Raw genomic sequence first — 19413 nt, 5'->3', positions numbered from 1 at the left:
GAGAGATACAGCAGAACTGATAGGTAGTGTATTCCTGATGAAAAAGTTGGAGGGGAAAAAGGAGATTTTAAAATTTTGTTATTGGGAAGCAGTATTACCAAATAATTGAAGATTGTAAGCTCAGATTTCCAACAGGGGGAAATGATGATGAATCTTTTTACTTCAGTAAGAATGATGATATGCAGCACTAGGAACAAAATATAAAACCAGAATGTTTGCTCATGATATGTTGTTTGGACATAGGTTTTTGTGCGTAAATGACTCAAAAATTCAAAAGCCATAAAAAATTGTCACCCGTGTATTTGCTATCTAGTTTGCAAAAAGCAGCTGCTTATTAGTTCTTGTTTACTATTATGATACCACATTGCTGGACAACTGAACAGAAAAGGGAGAAAATGAAAGGAATTATCTAAGCAAAATAAGCCTTCGATATGGTACCACTAAAAACAACACAAACTGTGAACAGGGGACTTACATTACTTGAATAGTGGCAGGAAACCACAGAACTTTCTGGACTGCATTGATCCTCTGTTATCTTCTCTGTTTCTAATGAGTGCTTCAAAGGAAGCATAGAAAAAAGAAATCTATGATAAGCAAATGTGAAGAGATCTACCCTCAAGCAGGTACCAAATGTCAAAAAGATAAAAATTCTGGCTTTCCTTCTTCTCCCTGCTACCCAAATCTGGATGTTATTTGTAATGCCTAGTGCTCCCTTCAATCTTGCCAAGGCTCTATGAAAATGAAAAACTTAGTTATAAGGGAAATGTAGCTTTTTCTTTTTTAATAAAGCATTTCATCTAAGCACTAATCACTGTGCTTCTCTAAATTATAAGGTGCTTTGGCAGGATTAGAAGCTCTAAGATAACTTAGATACAACTTTGAAAGCTGGAATTTTTCTTGCATGGATGGAGATGTCACTTTAAACTTCTTGTCCTACAACATTTACATCTTTTTTTTTCATTAGCCAGGAATTTGAGAGAAGTGGAAGGTTCTTAGAATTTTTGCAGGAATGAAGAAGTCATCATCAAAGAGCTGGAGAATTGTGCTGGTGATGTGTAAAAGTACAGGCTTCCTTCCCCATGGAAGTTAAATCCTCAACTCAAGTATGCTGGAGCTTGCACAGAGAAGCAGCTTTCCCCAGGCAAACCCTTTGCAGTAGTTTTGAGCCACAACAAATAATTCCTGTGACCTAACACCATAATTCCATGCTGGATTATGTCAGTGTGATCTGCCTCGTGTTCTGACTTCTCACTTCTTACAGTGGCAGTAACATCTGGGAGGTGGAAGAGGTCATGTGAGTTGGGAGGTCTTCCATGTGTTTCCAAGGGGAAGGATTAATTCTGCCAGTCCTGAAGGATGCTGCCTGTACTTTCTGCTCTTTTTACCTGGCTCTGGAATCTATGAGTAGCAGAACAGAAATTGCAGTGTACAGGCAGAGCATCCAGATGTTTACATATAATAAATTCAAGACAAACAGTAGTAGTATAAAACCCCTGCTGCTATGTAATTATCTGTGGATGTGGATAGGGTAAGGTTTAGCACCAATATAAAGATGTTGCATCCTTTTTTCTTTTTTTTTTTAAAGATGAGGACTGTTGTAGCAGAAGAGGGAGAAGAAATCAAAATGTTGAGACATGATTATTGTAATTATGCTGTTTATCAAGACATTCTGAATTCTAGAAGGGAATTTATACTGTACAAAGTAAGAGGCATTACACTGACAAAAATGCTGATTTTTCTCTAAGCAGAAACCATGGTTAGGAGTACATTCTGCATTTCTAATCTACTGATTATTAAGTTAAAGTAAATAATTTTTGTCAAAAGAACACAGGGAAGTGTTAGGAAGTAGTTGCAAATGAAGGGGGGGGGGGTGACATCTTTTGTTTCTTGTGCAGCAGTTCTTCAGTTCATGAATATTTAAGAAAGAACTGGTTGGAATAGAATAGTTCAGTTTTCTGCCTCATGTTTTGGGAGGCCATTGTGGTCAGTACGTTTTTGGAGATGGTGGACTCATCTTATGGAATGAAAGATTTCCATGAGCTTCCTTGGAGCTGTGAGTTTGTCAGCCACGTACCTGAGACAGGTTATGTTGCACAAAGGATAAATGAAGCTTGCAAGTTTGCTCATTTGCAAGTGTCATAATACTTTGGTATCATTTCAATGTCAGTTATGTTTTTCAAAACACCTATTTTAATCGGATGGTTTTGAAAGGTCTGAGCAGAGATTAGCGTCTCTGAGTCTTCTATTTTATCTTTAAAAACATGTCTAGGACAAATGTCATCTCAAATTGAAATCTTCTTGAAAGATAAAAGGCTTTATAGAAACTTTGTAGTAACTTCACTTAATACAAAAGTCTTGTAGTTTTTTTTCTTGTCTGTTTGCACAGAACAATGTTAAGTGAAAAATGAACGCATTCACGTTACAACTGTGTAATACTAGAGGCTAAGATATTTCCTGAAGTGTGGGTTAAACTGTTCTAGGGCAACTTAAGACAGGAAATGTGGATCTTCCTGGCTGTGAATGTGAAATACAGTGAAATTGCTTCTATGGTGGGTTTCTACTTAACCTGCCAGGTAGAGAGTGTGCACTTCATTTTAGAGATGCACAGCAATAACTTCTTGATAGCTGGGACACTGGAAGCTATGCGTAGCTGAACAGGGAGGTACCACTTAGCAAAAGCAGAAGAACTTAATTTGAATGTACTGATCCTGGTTTCAGCCAGTCCAGGCTGAAGGGCAGAGAAATGTTTGCATGTAATTGGTGAAAATAAAGTTAACCCATTGAAAATAAATGCTTCACATGGAATACTTTCTCTTCTAGTGAAAGAGAAAGACTTTCTCTTCTTTCTTGTTGGGGGGGGAACATAAGTGGTTGAATTAGGTTATTAATTATGTCTTTCTTTGTTTCCAATTTGCAGTGTGTGCTGTACTTGTGGGCCTTGAAAATCCTTTACCCTAAAACACTGTTTTTACTTCGTGGGAATCATGAATGTAGACATTTAACAGAGTATTTCACATTTAAGCAAGAATGTAAGTCTACCTTAACATTTCTTCTCTTAACTCCCTTTTCAACAGCTTGATTTGTTATTTTGTGTGTATTTGATGCTGTTTACCATCAGTAACTTTAAATGTACTTTTCTTGTTAACTGTCATGAAGTTGTAATTGCTGTTCCCTGGGAGGGAACATCCTGCAGGGCTGGGGTGGGTGTCTCAGTGCTGGAGAAAGGAAGAGGTGAGACACCCCCTGGCAGGTGATGACATATACAGACCCAGGGGTGTGTCATCACTTGGTACTGCAGGTATGGAGACACTTCAGCTTCCCAGCCAGCCTGGCCTAGGAGGCAGCCTGGGGCTACTGCAGGACCATCTGGGCCTCGATGCTCTTGGTGAAATCCACTACTTTTTGTAGTGGCTGCCAGTTTGCTGCTCCACACAGCAGCCTGGCAGTCAAAACCTGTCAGCACACCGGGTCTGGCACCTCTGCAGCAGCTCCCTGTTGCTAGTGGAAGAGGTGACATCTTACCCTGTCTCATCTGCAGGAGAGGAAGAATGCAAGGAATTTGTATTTTTGATTGATTTTTTCCCTCTGAACGTAGTGTTTTCACATTTACCCTGTATGTAGGCTTTAACTTTTTGGTATGTGCTTTTTGTAGGAATTCCCTTCTGTGTTGCAAGAAAGGATTCGGTGACACATGAAAAGCTCATTAGATGCAGACCTTCACCTGCACAATGAAGCTTTGTATTTTTTTCTGAGGCACTGTAAACTGAAGCTCTTGCAATAAGTCTCCATTCCCTTTTAGCATCAAGGGTAAAGGAAATGTTAATTAGCTCAAAGGCCTCATGGTTTACTGAGTTTAATATGCCTATTGGTAAATTAACATTTCAGCTCCATTGTACCACCTCATTCATTTCATAGTGGCATTTCTATAGGTAATTAATTCTAAGGAACTGGGCTAAAGTTCTGATTACTTCATAGAGGGTATATTGTATGATAATGATGATAACCATTCAGCAGACTTTTTAAGGCTTGCTGCAGAGTTTTCATGGCAGGCTATAATGGTGTTTTGTTATTGCTTGTTTATGTTAGTTTTTCTTAGAAAAATACAATAAACTTGGCACAACTTTTATTAGTTCCATCTCAGAGTCTGAGGAATTTTTCCAGCAGTGTATAACAATGATCTTAAAGAATTTTTTGCATGAGGCAAGCTTTGGTACAGTCTTCAATGCAAGAGACAGCAATGAGAACCAGATTTTGAGTTATTAAGCAGCATCCTAATTTCTTTTTTCCTCTTAAATATTGATGGCACTTTCTGACACCATCTTAATCTTTAAAAGGTAAAATCAAATATTCAGAGCGTGTATATGATGCCTGCATGGATGCCTTCGATTGCCTTCCCTTGGCTGCTCTGATGAACCAACAGTTCCTGTGTGTACACGGTGGCTTGTCTCCGGAGATCAACACTTTAGATGACATCAGAAAAGTAAGTCTGAATAGTGCTCAGGTCTAATAGGGGAACAGTTAATTACCAGCAACTAAAACCTGAATCCTTTCTCAATGTTGTTCATTTGTGTAAGATGCTGGTATGTCATTCTGACACTCAGGTTGACATTATTGCCTTTTAAAGGTCGTTTTAAATAAAACATAAAAGGAATTGCAGCAATTAGTCCCATTTTATTGAGGTATGGAAATCACCAGCATCCAGTACAACAAAGGATTTACCGTCTTTGTGTTCTAAGACAAAAAAAAAAAGTATTAGGTATGTAAGTAATTACGAACTAATGAATACATAGTATGAATTTAAGTACTGTCTACTAGCACAGTGTAAGCACACCATCTGATTATTCCTTGTGCCTTGTTAGGCATTCTGTACTTTCTTGGCAAAGAGATAAAATACAGCTCTAGAAAAACCTCACAATACTTAAAGCATTTAATAAAAAAGTATAGTATGATTGCAATGAGTACAGTAAAAATAACATATAACTCTTAAAAAGTGTCAAGAGCTTCATTCTCAATAGGTCCTGCCACATTTTTAATAGTACTGCACTTGAGTAGCTAACACATTGTCTAAACAAGGCTTTATAAGGTGATGCTTGTGTGGTACTCTTGAGTTACGAGGATTTTCTTACCAATCTCATGAAAGTTCACAGAACAATGTTGAGGGGTCTCTTCACTGTAATCCAGTGTTGTTGCACTTTATCAGGGATTAAGTTTTCCTTAGGTGTTTGTAAAAGAATCTCAGTTGATCTTTCTAAAAGGAGGTATTTAAACCATTCACTCTTGGTATTTCCAGCAGAAAAGATTTTCTTACTTCTTGCTTGCATTTTGAAATCTGCAAACATGGATATATCCTTCTGAGCTTTAAAGTTACTAAAAGAGGAATTATACTTTGAGGCTAATTTGTGGCCTGCTAAGAAATTAATACTTTTTTTTTTTAGTAAGTTTGAGCCTGTAATTACATGTTCTGGTTTAAAGGCAATTAGATTCAGATATTAACTGCACTTTTAAAAATTGCCGAATGTAAAGTTTCATTTCTGAGGTAAAGCTTCACTATCTAATTGACCAAAAATATTCTCTGCCTAAAATTTAGCTGGCTTTGCAACAATGTAATGACAGAGTAAAGCTGTTCAGTTCCCAGATTCTAGATTAGGGTCATTAACATCTCCACTTCCCCCCCCACTAGCAAGTTAATTCATCATTGGCAATCAGCAGGAATTGGGTTTGCATATTTATGGAATGTTATTTAATTTAAATGAATTATAGTTACAAAAGCAAAGTTACCAATTATGTTAGAGGGCTGAAGTAAGTTAGAAGTGTAGGTATGATATGAATATTTCATTATGAGGGCGCAAAGGTAGAATCGTGGAGGTCTCTTATTAAAACTTTTTAGCTGAGTGTTGGAAACATCTAAAATCAATTCTTTCTCTCTGAATCTTTTTTGGGGGAGAGGGGGAGGTATGTTAGGTGTGCTAATAAATCATTATGCTAATAAATTATTACTTTATCCTTCTGTTAAAGGGTTGGTTTTATATTCAAGAGTTTTTGCAGAAGAATACTGATTTTTAACATTTCACTGTTTTGCCCTGCTTTGTCGTATTTGCAGAATGATTCTGTATAATTTGGTTTTTTTTATACAATATTCAGACAGAGGAATTTTTAGCTGCTTAATTAGGGCTAAGGTTATAAGAGCAACAAGAATGTCATGGGAAGATGCTGTAATGCAGAAATGTTGCCTTGGTATTTAAATAAAGATGGGAACTTAAACAAGATGAGGACTTGCTTTGTAATAACTACTGTATTTTTAACTTGAGGTGCCTCACTCGCGTAAATCAAGTGCCATAATGCTTAAAAAATCACAAAATACAGAAATACCATCTTCTCTCTTGTCCACTGAAATGCTTGCAAAAATGGGTAGAAAAAGAAAAAAAACACAACTGCACTCAAAAATCATTTAGAATGGGAATCCACTGTATTTCTTAATTTTCAGTTATATCTGTTCCGCTTTGTCAGTGTTAGCAAGGAGTATTTCACTTTTGCTCAAAATCCACTGCTTTAAAGCTGAGAGCAACCTGAAGCTGAAAACTAGATTGCTTTGCGTTCTTGTTTGCCAACACGCAGAATGAAAAACACTGACTTTGCTTCAGTGTTTCTGTGGTACATGGTTGAAAGAAGTTAGTATTTCTTTGTCTCCTATTTTTCTTAGTTAGATCGATTCAAGGAGCCACCTGCATATGGACCTATGTGTGACATCCTGTGGTCAGACCCGCTGGAGGACTTTGGAAATGAGAAGACTCAGGAACACTTTACTCACAACACAGTCAGGGGGTGCTCGTACTTCTACAGGTGAATATTACTACGTTGAATGAGTTTCTGTATATGGACTTGTCCTGGGTTTTCAGTATAAATGTTTTGCTTGAGGTTTGTAGTTCTGCTTAGATAATTGAGCATTTTTTTCTGCGGACTTGCCTTGTTTTCAGGTAAGTTCGTGTTTGGTTTATTTTGTATCTTGCTTTCACTTGTAACTGGGGAACCTTAAAATGACTTGATTTTATTCACCAAAGCCTGCACATTTTCCTTATTTCTGTTCTTGTAAGTTAGGGGATGAAATGTGTCCCTTCAGAAATGTAGTTACCTGCCCCCTTTTTGTTTGAAAGTTAATTTTAAGTTAATTTAACTTAATTTTGAATGAAAAATGCCCACGATAGAAAACTCACTACCTGAGTTGTTCTGCATGGTAAGTAAAAATAGTGATTTTGCCCAAGCAGGTACTTTTTTTTTTGCCCTGTTTTAGCAAACTTTTGTGTATGTTTGAGAATGGTTCTTCCCAAGAAATTCGGGATTTAAACATAATTGGTTAAACAGGACTGGCTAAGAGCCAAAATGCAGACAAATGCCTGTAATGTTCTTTCAGAAACACATATGGACTTAAATGTAAAGACATCAAGTTGTGGTTCATCTTTGAAATAGTTTCTTTGTATTGATTTTTTTAGTAAAATAAATGAGAATATTCCTGAAAAAAAAGTAATAGTAATGGGGAGGATAGAAGGACATGTAAGCAAATCTCAGTTTGTAACTATTTAAAGGAAGCTTTCTTCTATTTCTTTTGTGTTTAGTGGTGATTGTCCTTTAAGCATGAGTGTGTGTAAAGAGTGGGAAGGCTCTCTCTCCTGTGCTTTCAAGTTGTGCTGGGGGATGCCCTCTGTCCTCTCTTTGACAGTGCACCAGTAGACCAAACCAAGCAATGACTGGTTACCTTTTCCCAGTTCTGCCTGGGTGCTGACTGCTGCCTTTCTCCATTTCCAGCGTTAGGTGGCTTGGTTTGTAGACCAAGCCCTGTGTACACCAGGCAGAAGACACCCTGTTGGGTGTGCTTGAGCTAGGGATGAACCTCTCAAGCACTACTATTGTCTCTTCATCATAGGACAGGCCTCTGTTACCTCATGACCAGCAGTGGTGGTTATATTGTACCCTCTTCTTGACAGTGTGGGGATTTTGGCTTGTTCTTGTTTTGTTACAGTACTTAAGGTCAACTTACAAAGATGCCAGAGTAACAAAGCTGGACATTAAATAGCAAAATAAGCAATGTATGCAGGGAAATCTTAATTTAAGAATTAATTTTTGTTGAGGAGAAACATGAAGATGCTATTGGAATGTCAAGAGGTTGTTGAACCTTTGAAAGGTAGCAGTTCAGTTTTGGCCTGTGCTAGTGACGTGCAAGTCCAGGTTTTTCCAACAAGCTCAGCAGAAGTGAGGAATCCACTCTTTTAGTTATCTTATAAAATCTCACCTTGAACATAGCTGATCTGTAGCTGTTCAGTAACATGCAGAAAGTAAATCAATGGGTTCTACTAGTAACCCGGAGACAGAGCTGCTAGAAGCAACCTCCTTGTTGGTACCGTTAGCAGGAAGGTAACAGATGGTTTGACTCAGAAATTAGTTTTCCTGTCCTTTTTTTGAGCTGTAATTGCTGCAGCATGGGGATGGGCTGCTGGCATGTACCTTCTGTGGGCAAGTCGCACTGCTCCTTCCGATCGATAATGTCTGGAGGGTGCTCGTTAAATGTGTTTGGTCTCATTACAAAAGAAGGTGTCAAACTGTTGCAAACAATTGATCTGTGCAGAAATGGACTTACGAATCTGAGGGCTAAAATCATTCCTCTTCCTCTCAGCAGCACCATACACTGGAGCATGCCTGGGACTCCCAGGCACTGCAGGCAGTGAGTAGTGGTAGTTTCCCCTCATGAACCTGTCTTAGAAAAGTGGGGAAAAAAGCTGTTTCTTTTTAATTGCCATAAAATTTCCCTAAAATATGTGTGTTTTCTCTTGAAAATTTATCCAGTTTGTCCCCTGACTCTTGTTCAGAAAAGTTGCATATTTCAGAAAAAGAGGAAGTATTTGGAAGATACCTAAATTGTTAGATTATGTATGAGGGGTATGTAAGGGCTAAATGATATGAGCAAATGACTAGCTTGGGTTCACCTTATCTGAGGTTATATAAAGGCAAATGTTGCTTTTAAAGTGCTTAGTTGCTCTGGAAAGTGGCTAATTGCTTACCTTATGATAATCCCTGGCAAAAAAAAAAAAAGTATCCATCACTGTGGAATGTCTAATTTTGCTTGACTTTTCTTACTTCCAAGTTATTTCCTGAGAAAAGGAGCAAATTTTCCTAAACAGCCAGCTCAGCTTGTAAATGAGGACTGAATTACAGTCCTTCAAGGCAGTCTGTTGAGAGGACAGACTTTGTTTATTTTTCAGTGAGTAAAGCTTCTAAAGTTTCTTCAGTCATTTCCAGAAAGGGAAGATAGAAGATAGCAGTGGGGATTTTAAAGGAAGGTCAGGAAGATTTCAGGCACACACATGAACCAGGGAAGTTATTTCTAGATGACAAAGACCTCTTAATCTATTGCAGGAAATAACGGTAATAAATAACTTTATCAGGCATGTTCATTATAATAGCAAGTTTGGAGTGACTTTTCTCTGATTTAAAGTTATTTCCTGTAACAAAATGCTATGAGGAAAATAACAGTAACATGGCTTTCTGTGTGCACGCAACATTAACAGCACCTTCTAGCTCAGTAGCACATGAAATCTTCTTAGTTCAGCCAAAATTCTTTTGTGAAATGTTGAGCCATTTGTATGGTGTAAATACACACACGAAAGTATAAAGACTGTGGCTTACAGTAGCCTGACAAGCTTCTCGCTGCATTTCCCAGGTGATCACTCACATACAGCCTGTTGAATTTCAAAATGATAAAGTTTTTCTTTAAGAAATTTCTTTTTGTGTAGGAGTTTGCGAAGCTGTTATGGCTAGCACTGTGAAATGTCACATCTTGAAACCACGAGTCTGAGCTGTCATTAAGAGATGTAAAGAATAGTGAACATCATTTTCAAGGGTGCTAAAGAGTCAACGCTTAATGCATGCCTTTTGCACCCAGCAGCATTTTGCAGTGTGGATTGTCAAAATTTATGGATCCTTGCAATAGCACAATGCCACAGTAAAAAGTAACTGTGAAATTTGAATAATTCTTGGAAATTTGGTCAAGTTCTCTGCACCTTAATGTACAAAGAGCAATAGCGGTGAGATTTCATTTCCCCTTTCTGGAATTTAGGTTGTACCTTCTTCACAGGACATACGTGTAACATTCACAGGACATAAGTGTAACACTGCATGTTTGATGCAATTTCATGAAAAAAGTAGAAATAATTGATGAATTGCTAGTTGTGTAAATTGGGGTTTAGTTATGAGTCAAGTGAAGCTTTTCTTTAATCCTTACCCAAATAATGTTATAGTCAGGGAATGGTGTGAACAATTTGTCTCTTGAGTGATATTCCTCGCTCTCTTTCCCCCAATTTTTTCAGCTGATCCAGCCAGTAAAGAAGTTTTCCTTTTTGTTTATCAGATTATCCATTTTTGCCTTAAATTTCTTTAGTGAATGTTTATTTGCACTTAGCTGGTTGTACTGATCTTGCCAATGACCCATCACACTTAATTCATGAACTACTGGTACAGTAACTTGGGCATTTCTGTAATAAGTGTATCTGACTTGGTAGGATACACTGCTACTTATCACCTTGAGAATGGCTTATTTCAGTGATCAGAAAGCTTGAAGAAGTCAGCTAGACTTGTTTTCTCTCTGAAATGATACTAATTTAATGGCAGACAGCCACTAAGTGGGTTTAGGCAATGTTGAAATGTGGGAAAAATCCTTTCTAATCCATACTGGGATGGGGAACGTCATCTTTACCATAAGATTTACAGGACAGATGAAGAATTAAAATGTTTTTTCATCACATTCAGACAAGGTTGCTATGAGCACGCATGGTGTTTACCATGAAAATTGTGACTGGATCTATGCCCAGCTTGTTTCACTTCCTTTGTGTCAAAGCTTTGGTAAAGAACATTGGAAGTTTGTTTGCACAACTGAGTTAATTAGTAGTATCTTATCCTATGTAAGGTACATCAAAGGTTTCCTATCAGGGGTAGGCACATGTGCAAGCTTAATACTCACTTTCTGGGATAATTTATGTGTATGAGCATTGGTTAATTGCTAACTTAACAAGAGCGTAAAAGTGGCGTGAGCCTGGCCAAAGTCAATGAATGACCTCAGAAATAGATTAGATACTCAGAAGTTTGCTGTATGCATGGTGCTCCAGCCTCTTGAGTTTCATTAGGGAGTTTAATATCAGTTTTTAAGGAATGGTGATCATATTAAAGCTGTTTGACTGTTGACTATATTGTTATGTTTTTCCACAGTAACACAAAACCAAAGGCAGAAATAGTTAGCTGTGACAAGGGTGACCAGCATTGCAGGCTCCTCCAAGAACTTCATTTCCCAGCCTTTGACAGTATTGAAATGACTCAGCCTTGCAGGTGCTCTGGGGTAGAACGATAACTTGGGGTTGCCAGCACATCATTTCAGTGATTTACTTTATATGCACGCCAAGTTTCTAAATATGCAGGGATTAGAGAAATGTCTGCTAAAAGCTTTCGAAGACTGTAGCATGTTTCACCTCAGGGTGTGAGGCAGAGTTGTGTGTTTTCAGTAGCAGCATTTTAAACAGATTCTTTTGCTCACTTTTCCATTCTTCTTCTCCCAAGCCAGAAGCCTTTTGCTGCCCTCACACTAAATGCCCAGTTCTATTGGTAGAATTCCTTGTGTGCTTCATCAGACCTGGGAACAGATCCAATTTTAAAAGAATGACTCTGCAAAGAAGATATGTGTTTATTTGTTCTAATCTCATGCAGTTCCCTACTCTGCTTCTCAGTGCATCTCTGCAGACAGCATAGCTAAGGGCTAGAAAAAAAAAGCAGGTGGAAAGAGATGTGCTGGGAGCTGCCTAGGACAGCACAGCAACAAAAGCATTTGACTTTGGAGACTGAACAGTGAGGCCAGTGGGCTTTGCTGAAAGCCTGGTTTTATATGTGCATGTAGTAATCTCAGAGAAGCCACTGGGCTAAATTTAGATGTCTACTTTTAAAAGAAATGTTTATGCCTCTGTTTTAATAGTATGATGAAGGATATGGAAAAAATGGATTAATACATCCATTTTTTCCAGTTTTTATTGGAAGAGCAATTTGAAAATATCTGCCATTTTGGTTCAAATTTGAAAAATATTGCTTCTCTTCCAAAACTGCGTAGAAGTAATCAGTGATCATGCTAAAGAGACCTCAACACAAGTAAACTATGCATGAGGCATTCTAATGAAAAAAAGCATGCTGAAGTAGGGAATAATCACAGTCACATACTCTAAGGGGAATAACATCTCTCTAGCTTAGCAGTTGGGTATTTTGTTTTCTCTGTGAGTCAGTGCTCTGCTGTGATTCAGCATGACACATGAAGTACAGGCAGAAGGTTGGGTTGTTGTGGAAAAGCCTGTTGCGTGGGGGGGGGGAGGGTGTCTGTTTATTTGTTTTCTCTCTTGGCCAACTGCTTTATTTCTGGCGCATCTGAATGACAGTCTGAGCTCTGCAAAGCAGGGCAAGGAGGAAAGCATTTCTGGAAGGGTAGTGCTCAGAAAAACCAGTAGGGAATTTGAGACGATAATTTTCATTAGAAAGATTAGAATACAAATTTCCAAGCAGAAGTCTTTTCTGTAAAAGCTTGTTTCTGATAACTTTTGCCATAATCTTTGTTTTGTTGGCATTTTGCAGGACATCCTGCTGTTTACCTGGGGGGCATGCATTTTTGTGTTCAGGAATATCATTTAATATGAAACTTCAGTTGGGCAGAAACAAGCTGTTGCGAAGAAAGCACTGGGAGTAAAAGCCCTGTATTTATTGGGGTAATGGCTTTAAACTGGAAAAAAGTAGATTTGGAGTAGATTAAAGAAGTTCTTTATTATGAGGGAGATGAGGCACTGGAACAGGTTGCCCAAAAAAGCTGTGGCTGCCCATTCCCTGGCAGTGTTCAAGGCCAGGTTGGACAGGGCCTTGAGCAATATGGTCTAGTGGAAGGTGTTCCCGCCTGTGTCACAGAGGTTGTAACTAGATGTTATTTAAGGTCCCTTCCAACTCTGCCCATTCTATGATTCTCTTGTCATAACTGTATAGCATAGGTGACATCTGCATGCAGTGTAAACCTTGCTTCTCTCCATCCCCATTTCAACAAGTAGCTGAAGAAGAATGTCTGAGAGTTGCTTTGCCTTTTTCAAAACAAAATATCCAGATAAACTGCTCATGGATAGTAGTGATCTGGGTAATAGGAGTGCTTGCTCATTACAGATACCATGCTATTCACTTAGAAGAAAAGATAGCAGCCAGACTTTTCTTTTTTGTGTATTTGCATGGAGGACTATGTGACATCTCTGCCTTTCTAGATGTGGGCCCTATAGAATCAGCCCAGTTCTGCTAGTGGAGGTCTATTTTCCACAGATCTGTGAAGAATAAGATAATTAAAGAATAACCTCAGCCTCCCCCCCCCCCCCCTTTTTGTACTTCGAAGTGGAAAGAAGAACCTATCATGTCTATGTAGGAGCATTTTTTTTACTGCTTCATTATATCTTCTTTAAAAGCAGTACTTAACACTGGATGAAAAGAATATTATGGGGGGAAATGTAATAGGCTAGACATTTTGAGCAGCTGCGCTGATAATGAACACAATCAACTGTCTATCAGATTTTTCATTATAGACCCCAGTTTTCAGAAGTTAATGTAAAAATTTCTAAACAAAATGTACCATAAGTCTGCATTTAGTCACAATTAATTATGAAAAGAAATGTATGCAAATTAGTTCTCATTTGCCAGTGGTTTGAATGGCAGCTTGTCAGCAGCTGAGATCACTGCCGTTGCCAAAACGATACCCCACGTAATTTGGGAATTGAAATTACTTTATAATGGCAATCTTTTTAGACAATTTCAAATATCAAACCTTCAACTGAGAATATATGCTAGATGGGTCAAGTCCAAAACCAGCAATATACTGTTCTACTGGGTTTGTAGCCTCTAGCTGCAAATGACATTTTAGCTTCAAAATATCCAGGAAAGTTGGAAGCAAGAGTAGCATTTCTCTTGGATAAACTGAAGGAAGGTGATGCATTAGATTCTGCAAAGTTTTTTTTTGTATGAATTTTCGTCTCTTCAGTGCATGAAGTTAGAAACTGATGGGGCTATTAAATGATTGCAAATGGGCTCAGAAGGTGGTCCATGAAATCATGGCTGGCACAGCAGGACTTTTGTACAGTACTTAGTTGAGGGGGTTTTGTTTGGGGTTTTTCTTTGTTGTTTTTTTTTTAATTATTATTTTTTTCCTCCTTGGAGATTCAGAGACTCTGGAAGTTTGTGTTATTTGCAGGCACACTGCAGGTCCATCATGCTGTAGAACCAGCACAGAACTGATCATAGGGATGCCTTTGTGTCTTTCCCGACACCTTGTATTTCCTTTTTTAAGCCTTTCCAGGTATTCTGTTATTTAAGTATGGGAGAGCTGAATCAGTAGTGGAAAATAAACATGGTGAAGGGATGTTACTGCAGGGTCTATTTTGCTTTCTATACAGCCATTGGGTGACATTTCAGAACTGCAATGTGAGGTTGACACTCTTTGCCACCAGTTTTGATTATTTTTTTTTTCCTTTTATGCAACAGTTTTTTTTAATTGTTGCTCCCCAGCTCGCCCAGCAATGAGAAGAAGGAATTAAACATCTACATGTCACATCCTGGGCCTCAAATCCAGGAAAATGTGTCCCAATCTCAGGTCAGATGTTGCTCTGAAGGCAGCCCAATTCTCCACCCTTGCCAGCCTGCCTCTCTACCATGTTGGCCTCAGAGCTCGGGCACTTGGAGCTCGTCAGGCTTCTGGCAGGCAGAGGGGCACAGAAAAGTAGCAGCTCTGACTCCTGTGTCTGGCCAGCTTCTCCTGCTGCTGATGTGCTGGCACCCTCTGGTACTGGAAGTAAATTCAGAGACTGACAGGAAGTGGTAATACTTGTTTCTCCCCAGGTTTAATGTTTTAAGTGCACCTCTATTATGCTGCAAAGGATAAGGCAAAGCAAATTGTATAGTACTGGCCCAAAGAGGGAAGAAAGGGAGTAACCCTAGATGTTGTCTGAATAAAGACTCCTACCCCTTCGATGTTTTTAAGGGTCTGGGAATGTTTTGCAAACTCTGTGAAGTTTTTTTTTCATTCTAGTGCCACTTCACCTTTATCCTTTTCCATGCATGATCTTTGTTCTGTTTTTGCTCTTGCTATAGTTGGCTTTTGACAGGGGAAGCCAGGAAGTTTTGACTTTCTTGGGTTCTGTATTAAATTACTAATGATAGGAGAAGAGACGTTTTGCTTCCTGAAGTGATAGATGGTCATTGTGGTTTTTATCCTTTAATACAGGCATGGAGAGTCATCAGCGGTTTAAATGCAAGAAGGAAACAGCATTACAGAAAAAAAAACTTTATTTTTGAAAGCAACAAAACGGAGTAATTCTAAGTTCTGTAACACTTAATTTTAAATAGCTTTTCTTGAAAACTTAATTTTTCACACTTTTGCTGTCAAAACTGTTATGTTTTGTTTTTCTTGTATGTGATTTCCATATGTGTTCACTGTCTTAAACAGCAAAAATAGTTTTCACAGTGCTGAGGTTGTAAGAAAGGGCTCTTCCATTTGCCTTGAAAGCAACACTGTCCATGTGCAGTGAAAAATATGATAGAGATTCCTCTATCATCATTTTCACCTAGCGATTTTGTTTTCATACAGTAGAACACATATTGGAAAGATGCATTCAGTGAGCACATTTTCAGGGTTTCAAAAGTAATAAATTTACATTTGAGGTTAGGGAAAAGATAGCTCTTGTTTATCAAGGAAATCAAATTCAGAAGATTAAAAATCTCCGGTTTGGAGATTGAGTTGCCTTTCTTCTTTCTTTCTCAATCTCTTTCCACACACCACCTTATTACCTGGTGTCCATAAGCACCCTGTGCATACTGCCATTAGTGGGTGAGAAGTTTTCCGTTGCAAGAAACAATTGTATCATGTTTTTCTGCGTACATCAAAAGTATAATAAAAGAAATTATTTCTGATAGGCCATAGGGTGATTTTTTTGATGTAATGGATTGTACCTCTCTAGTATTCCTCTCCATGCAGGTATGGGGTGGAATTAAAAGTGCTGCTGCTAGTATTGTCCCTATTGAAATCTGCCTGCAGAGCAGAGACTGATTTCATGAATGATGCATGTTGGACAAAATGTTTTTTGAAAGCTAGAGCTAAATGTGGTGCTTCTGATAATGCCATAACAGGTGCTATTATTTTCTTTGAACAGTTACCCTGCTGTATGTGAATTTCTACAGCACAATAACTTGTTATCTATTCTCCGAGCTCATGAAGCCCAGGATGCTGGGTAAGTATGTGTGGAGAGGGGCATTAATCATGTATAATGGTTTAGTGTTCTCAAACAGAGCAGGAAAAGAAAGAACAACTGAGTGAGAATGAAGTGGAAAGCTTAAAATTAAGTTGCAACAGCCCTCACTTTTTAGTAATACTATAAAAACATACACTGGCATTAGAACATATTTTATGTTATTATTACTGGTTTATGGGACTTAATGAATCCTCATATGTCCCATTTACTTGGCCTCAGTGATTTTAAGTGACATGAAATGACCACAAGACTGTCAAATTGATGCCAAACTTGGGAAGGAAAAAAAATCAGCTCAGAAAAAGAAGTTTTACAAATGTGCCTGAGACTTCTAACACACTGATTGCCACAGCGCCTGGGAACTGATTTGACTTATGAAAGCCAGAAGTGTCAGCTCTGAAGTCTTTCATGCCTACATGAAACTTATGGTCCTACTGCTTTTATGCTTAACCAAGAAAATTCACTTCTGCTACTCTTTAGTCCAAACAGATTTTATGCAGGAGTATCATTGATGAATTTAATGTATGCAAAACCAGTCCAGGTCGAGCACCAGGGAGTGCTGATGGTTCCCTCATGGAACTATTGCCTGGGTAAAGATAGAATTTTTTATGCTGCTGTAAAAAATTAAAATATTATCTATTCATTGACGTGTACTGTGCTTGTGAGATATTAATGAAGGATTGGTATCTGAATAAATAGCTTTGCATATCTTGCAGAAATTATTAACGTGTTTATTTGGAAGTAGAAACTTACCCAACCTGAATAGTAATAAAAGATAAAGGAACAAGATGGTAGGAATGAGGTTGGTAGTTGCTATGCATATAAAAAGCTATTCTGAATGTTTGAATTGTCACATACTTAAAAACGTCAATGCAATTAAAAGCAAGCTATTACTCTGCCAGAAATAACTGACATGCAATACCCAAGGGTAATGAAATTTCGTTTTTATTGTATTGCTTTCCAATAAAGAGTAAAAAGAAAATTTTGTAGAAAGGATTGCATTGAAACTATACAATGGTTGCTGTGCAACTGTTGTACGTGCCTGCCAGATTCCTCTGTTTCTTGTAGCTCAAGACTGAAGAGCAGCATTTGGTGTTACTTATGTCTTAGTAAGACAAATACAGTTTGGTTGGTTTGCTTCCAGTTGCTGCAGCTTCAATGCTGAATTGATTATATGTTGGTCCAATAAACCTTTTATTTTTCATAAGGCAGCAAGGTTAGGTAATGAAGACATGCAAGTGTTAGTAAACTGGCTGATAGACTGGATGAGGTTAGACCCAGCACTGAAAATACTGGATTCCCTGTTTCTTCTCTCCTTCCCATACTTTCTATCTCTCCTGGCCTTGCCATCGCTTATCTGCCCAGAGAAGGCAGGGAGCTGGAGTGTCATGCAGGACAAGCACTTCACTTATTGAGGCAGAACTGTGCACCTCCAAGGCATGTACGGGTGCTTGCCTTCACCCACAGGCCCACAAAGGGAAAGTATGGGAATGTGCTGGGGTGCACACACATAGAGGCTGCCTAGCTCCAGGGACGACCACTGAGTGAACTCGTAACAAAACCCATTACTAAGTGTCAGACGGAGTCACAGGTTTCAAGCATGGTGTGAATACTTGCCTATCCCAAATAGATATAACAAGTAAGCTTGCAGGAAATATTTTTTCCACTTTAAAAATCATATGCGCATGTTTTCTGACTTGGCATTTGTTAAAAGCCACTGCAGTAATGTGCTCTAATTTTCATCAGTGACAAATGTACATACAAACACTGGGCAATAATTAGTATCTTCTCTTTCCTTTCAGGTATCGCATGTACAGGAAAAGCCAAACAACAGGCTTCCCTTCACTAATCACAATTTTTTCAGCACCAAACTATCTAGATGTATACAATAACAAAGGTAAGAATTTCATTCCTGTTAATACACAGTAGACTGTACTTCTCTTTACTCAATTACAGCAGTTTTCTTTTTCACTCCTTTATCAGTTCATTCTCATTTTCTTTCTCTATTTAGTAGTTCATGCCCATTCCATTTATTACATAATGCAAATCTGATTAAATTTATTGCAGGCAGATATATGCCTCTGAATATAACTATAGATTGTAATATGCCTTAGGATATTTCTGTACTTCAACTGCAAGTTATTAAGTAAGTGTTATACAGGAAGCAAAACTGCAAACAGCTCTATTAACTGAGAGAAGCATATTAAGAAAAGCTCTAGGTGAGATGTTCAGAGCCCAGTGTTCCTTTATAATTATTTGTCCCTTTGCTCCTTTCCAGTAGAATTAGTGGACTTTGTATATGCAAAGCCTGTAGCCAGCTAACACTTTGGCAGATCATCAGTGGATAAAGAAAGGGGATATATATTGTCCAAGTTCCTTTCTGTTCTGGGGTTTTTAATCAGTTGAAAACTATTATGTAGGAAATTAAATATCATTAGCGAAACAGAAAAAGAAGGTTACAGCACAAATAAGCGGTCACTGGTCACTCTATGAAGTCTCCACTGACCACAAGCGGTTGCAGCCTCTCTGAATTTATTAGTTGAATGCATTCTCTGAAATCTCCTCTGACGAACTGGAAACAAAATAATGTTTCTAAAAATAAAGTATTCTAATAAACCTGTCCTGCTGTATCTTGCAATGAGCAGTACTGTTTGCTTCACTCGTAGTCCCAGTAAAGCTAAAGTTATTTGTATTCCTCTGTGAGCAAAACAAAACAATTTTTTTCTCAATGATGCTCTTGCAAGCAGCTCCATTGCAAAGAAATCAGTTGTTCTTGAGAAGAGACATTTTTGGATGCTTACCTGCAAAGGAAGTAAGCCATTTTAATTTTTTTCTTAAACCTGCAAAACAAAGCTTCTTCAGGCATCATTTTATATTATAAATCTTATGATCTAAAAGCTGATACGCCATGAACTGTATGCAAGAGAAGGAAACACTTCACTATTAGATAATGGTGTCTGTACACATCGGTGTTCTCAATATGCATGTTAACTTGTGTAAAAATTAATAAAAGCATTCTGCAAAAAACATGCAAGCAGAGCTGTCAGTAGCTACGTTTGTAAAAGTGAATAATACA

At 38.1% G+C, this 19413-nt stretch overlaps 1 protein-coding gene across 1 annotated transcript in view; it reads left to right on the top strand.

Annotated features, from left to right (window-relative positions):
• The window catches only part of PPP3CA (protein phosphatase 3 catalytic subunit alpha), a 107092-nt gene that overhangs the window by 56635 nt on the left and 31044 nt on the right, over nucleotides 1-19413 (top strand). Inside the window, exons 3-7 of the mRNA XM_034064638.1 lie at nucleotides 2918-3029; nucleotides 4335-4480; nucleotides 6701-6840; nucleotides 16242-16319; nucleotides 18140-18234. Coding sequence (XP_033920529.1) covers nucleotides 2918-3029; nucleotides 4335-4480; nucleotides 6701-6840; nucleotides 16242-16319; nucleotides 18140-18234 — 571 coding nt within the window. The remainder of the gene's footprint in view (nucleotides 1-2917; nucleotides 3030-4334; nucleotides 4481-6700; nucleotides 6841-16241; nucleotides 16320-18139; nucleotides 18235-19413) is intronic.

The sequence above is a fragment of the Melopsittacus undulatus genome, chromosome 7 (genome assembly GCF_012275295.1).
Source record: "Melopsittacus undulatus isolate bMelUnd1 chromosome 7, bMelUnd1.mat.Z, whole genome shotgun sequence".
Taxonomy (NCBI): domain Eukaryota; kingdom Metazoa; phylum Chordata; class Aves; order Psittaciformes; family Psittaculidae; genus Melopsittacus; species Melopsittacus undulatus.
Note: the sequence above shows the minus strand (reverse complement) of the source record. Positions and strands in the feature narration are given on the sequence as shown.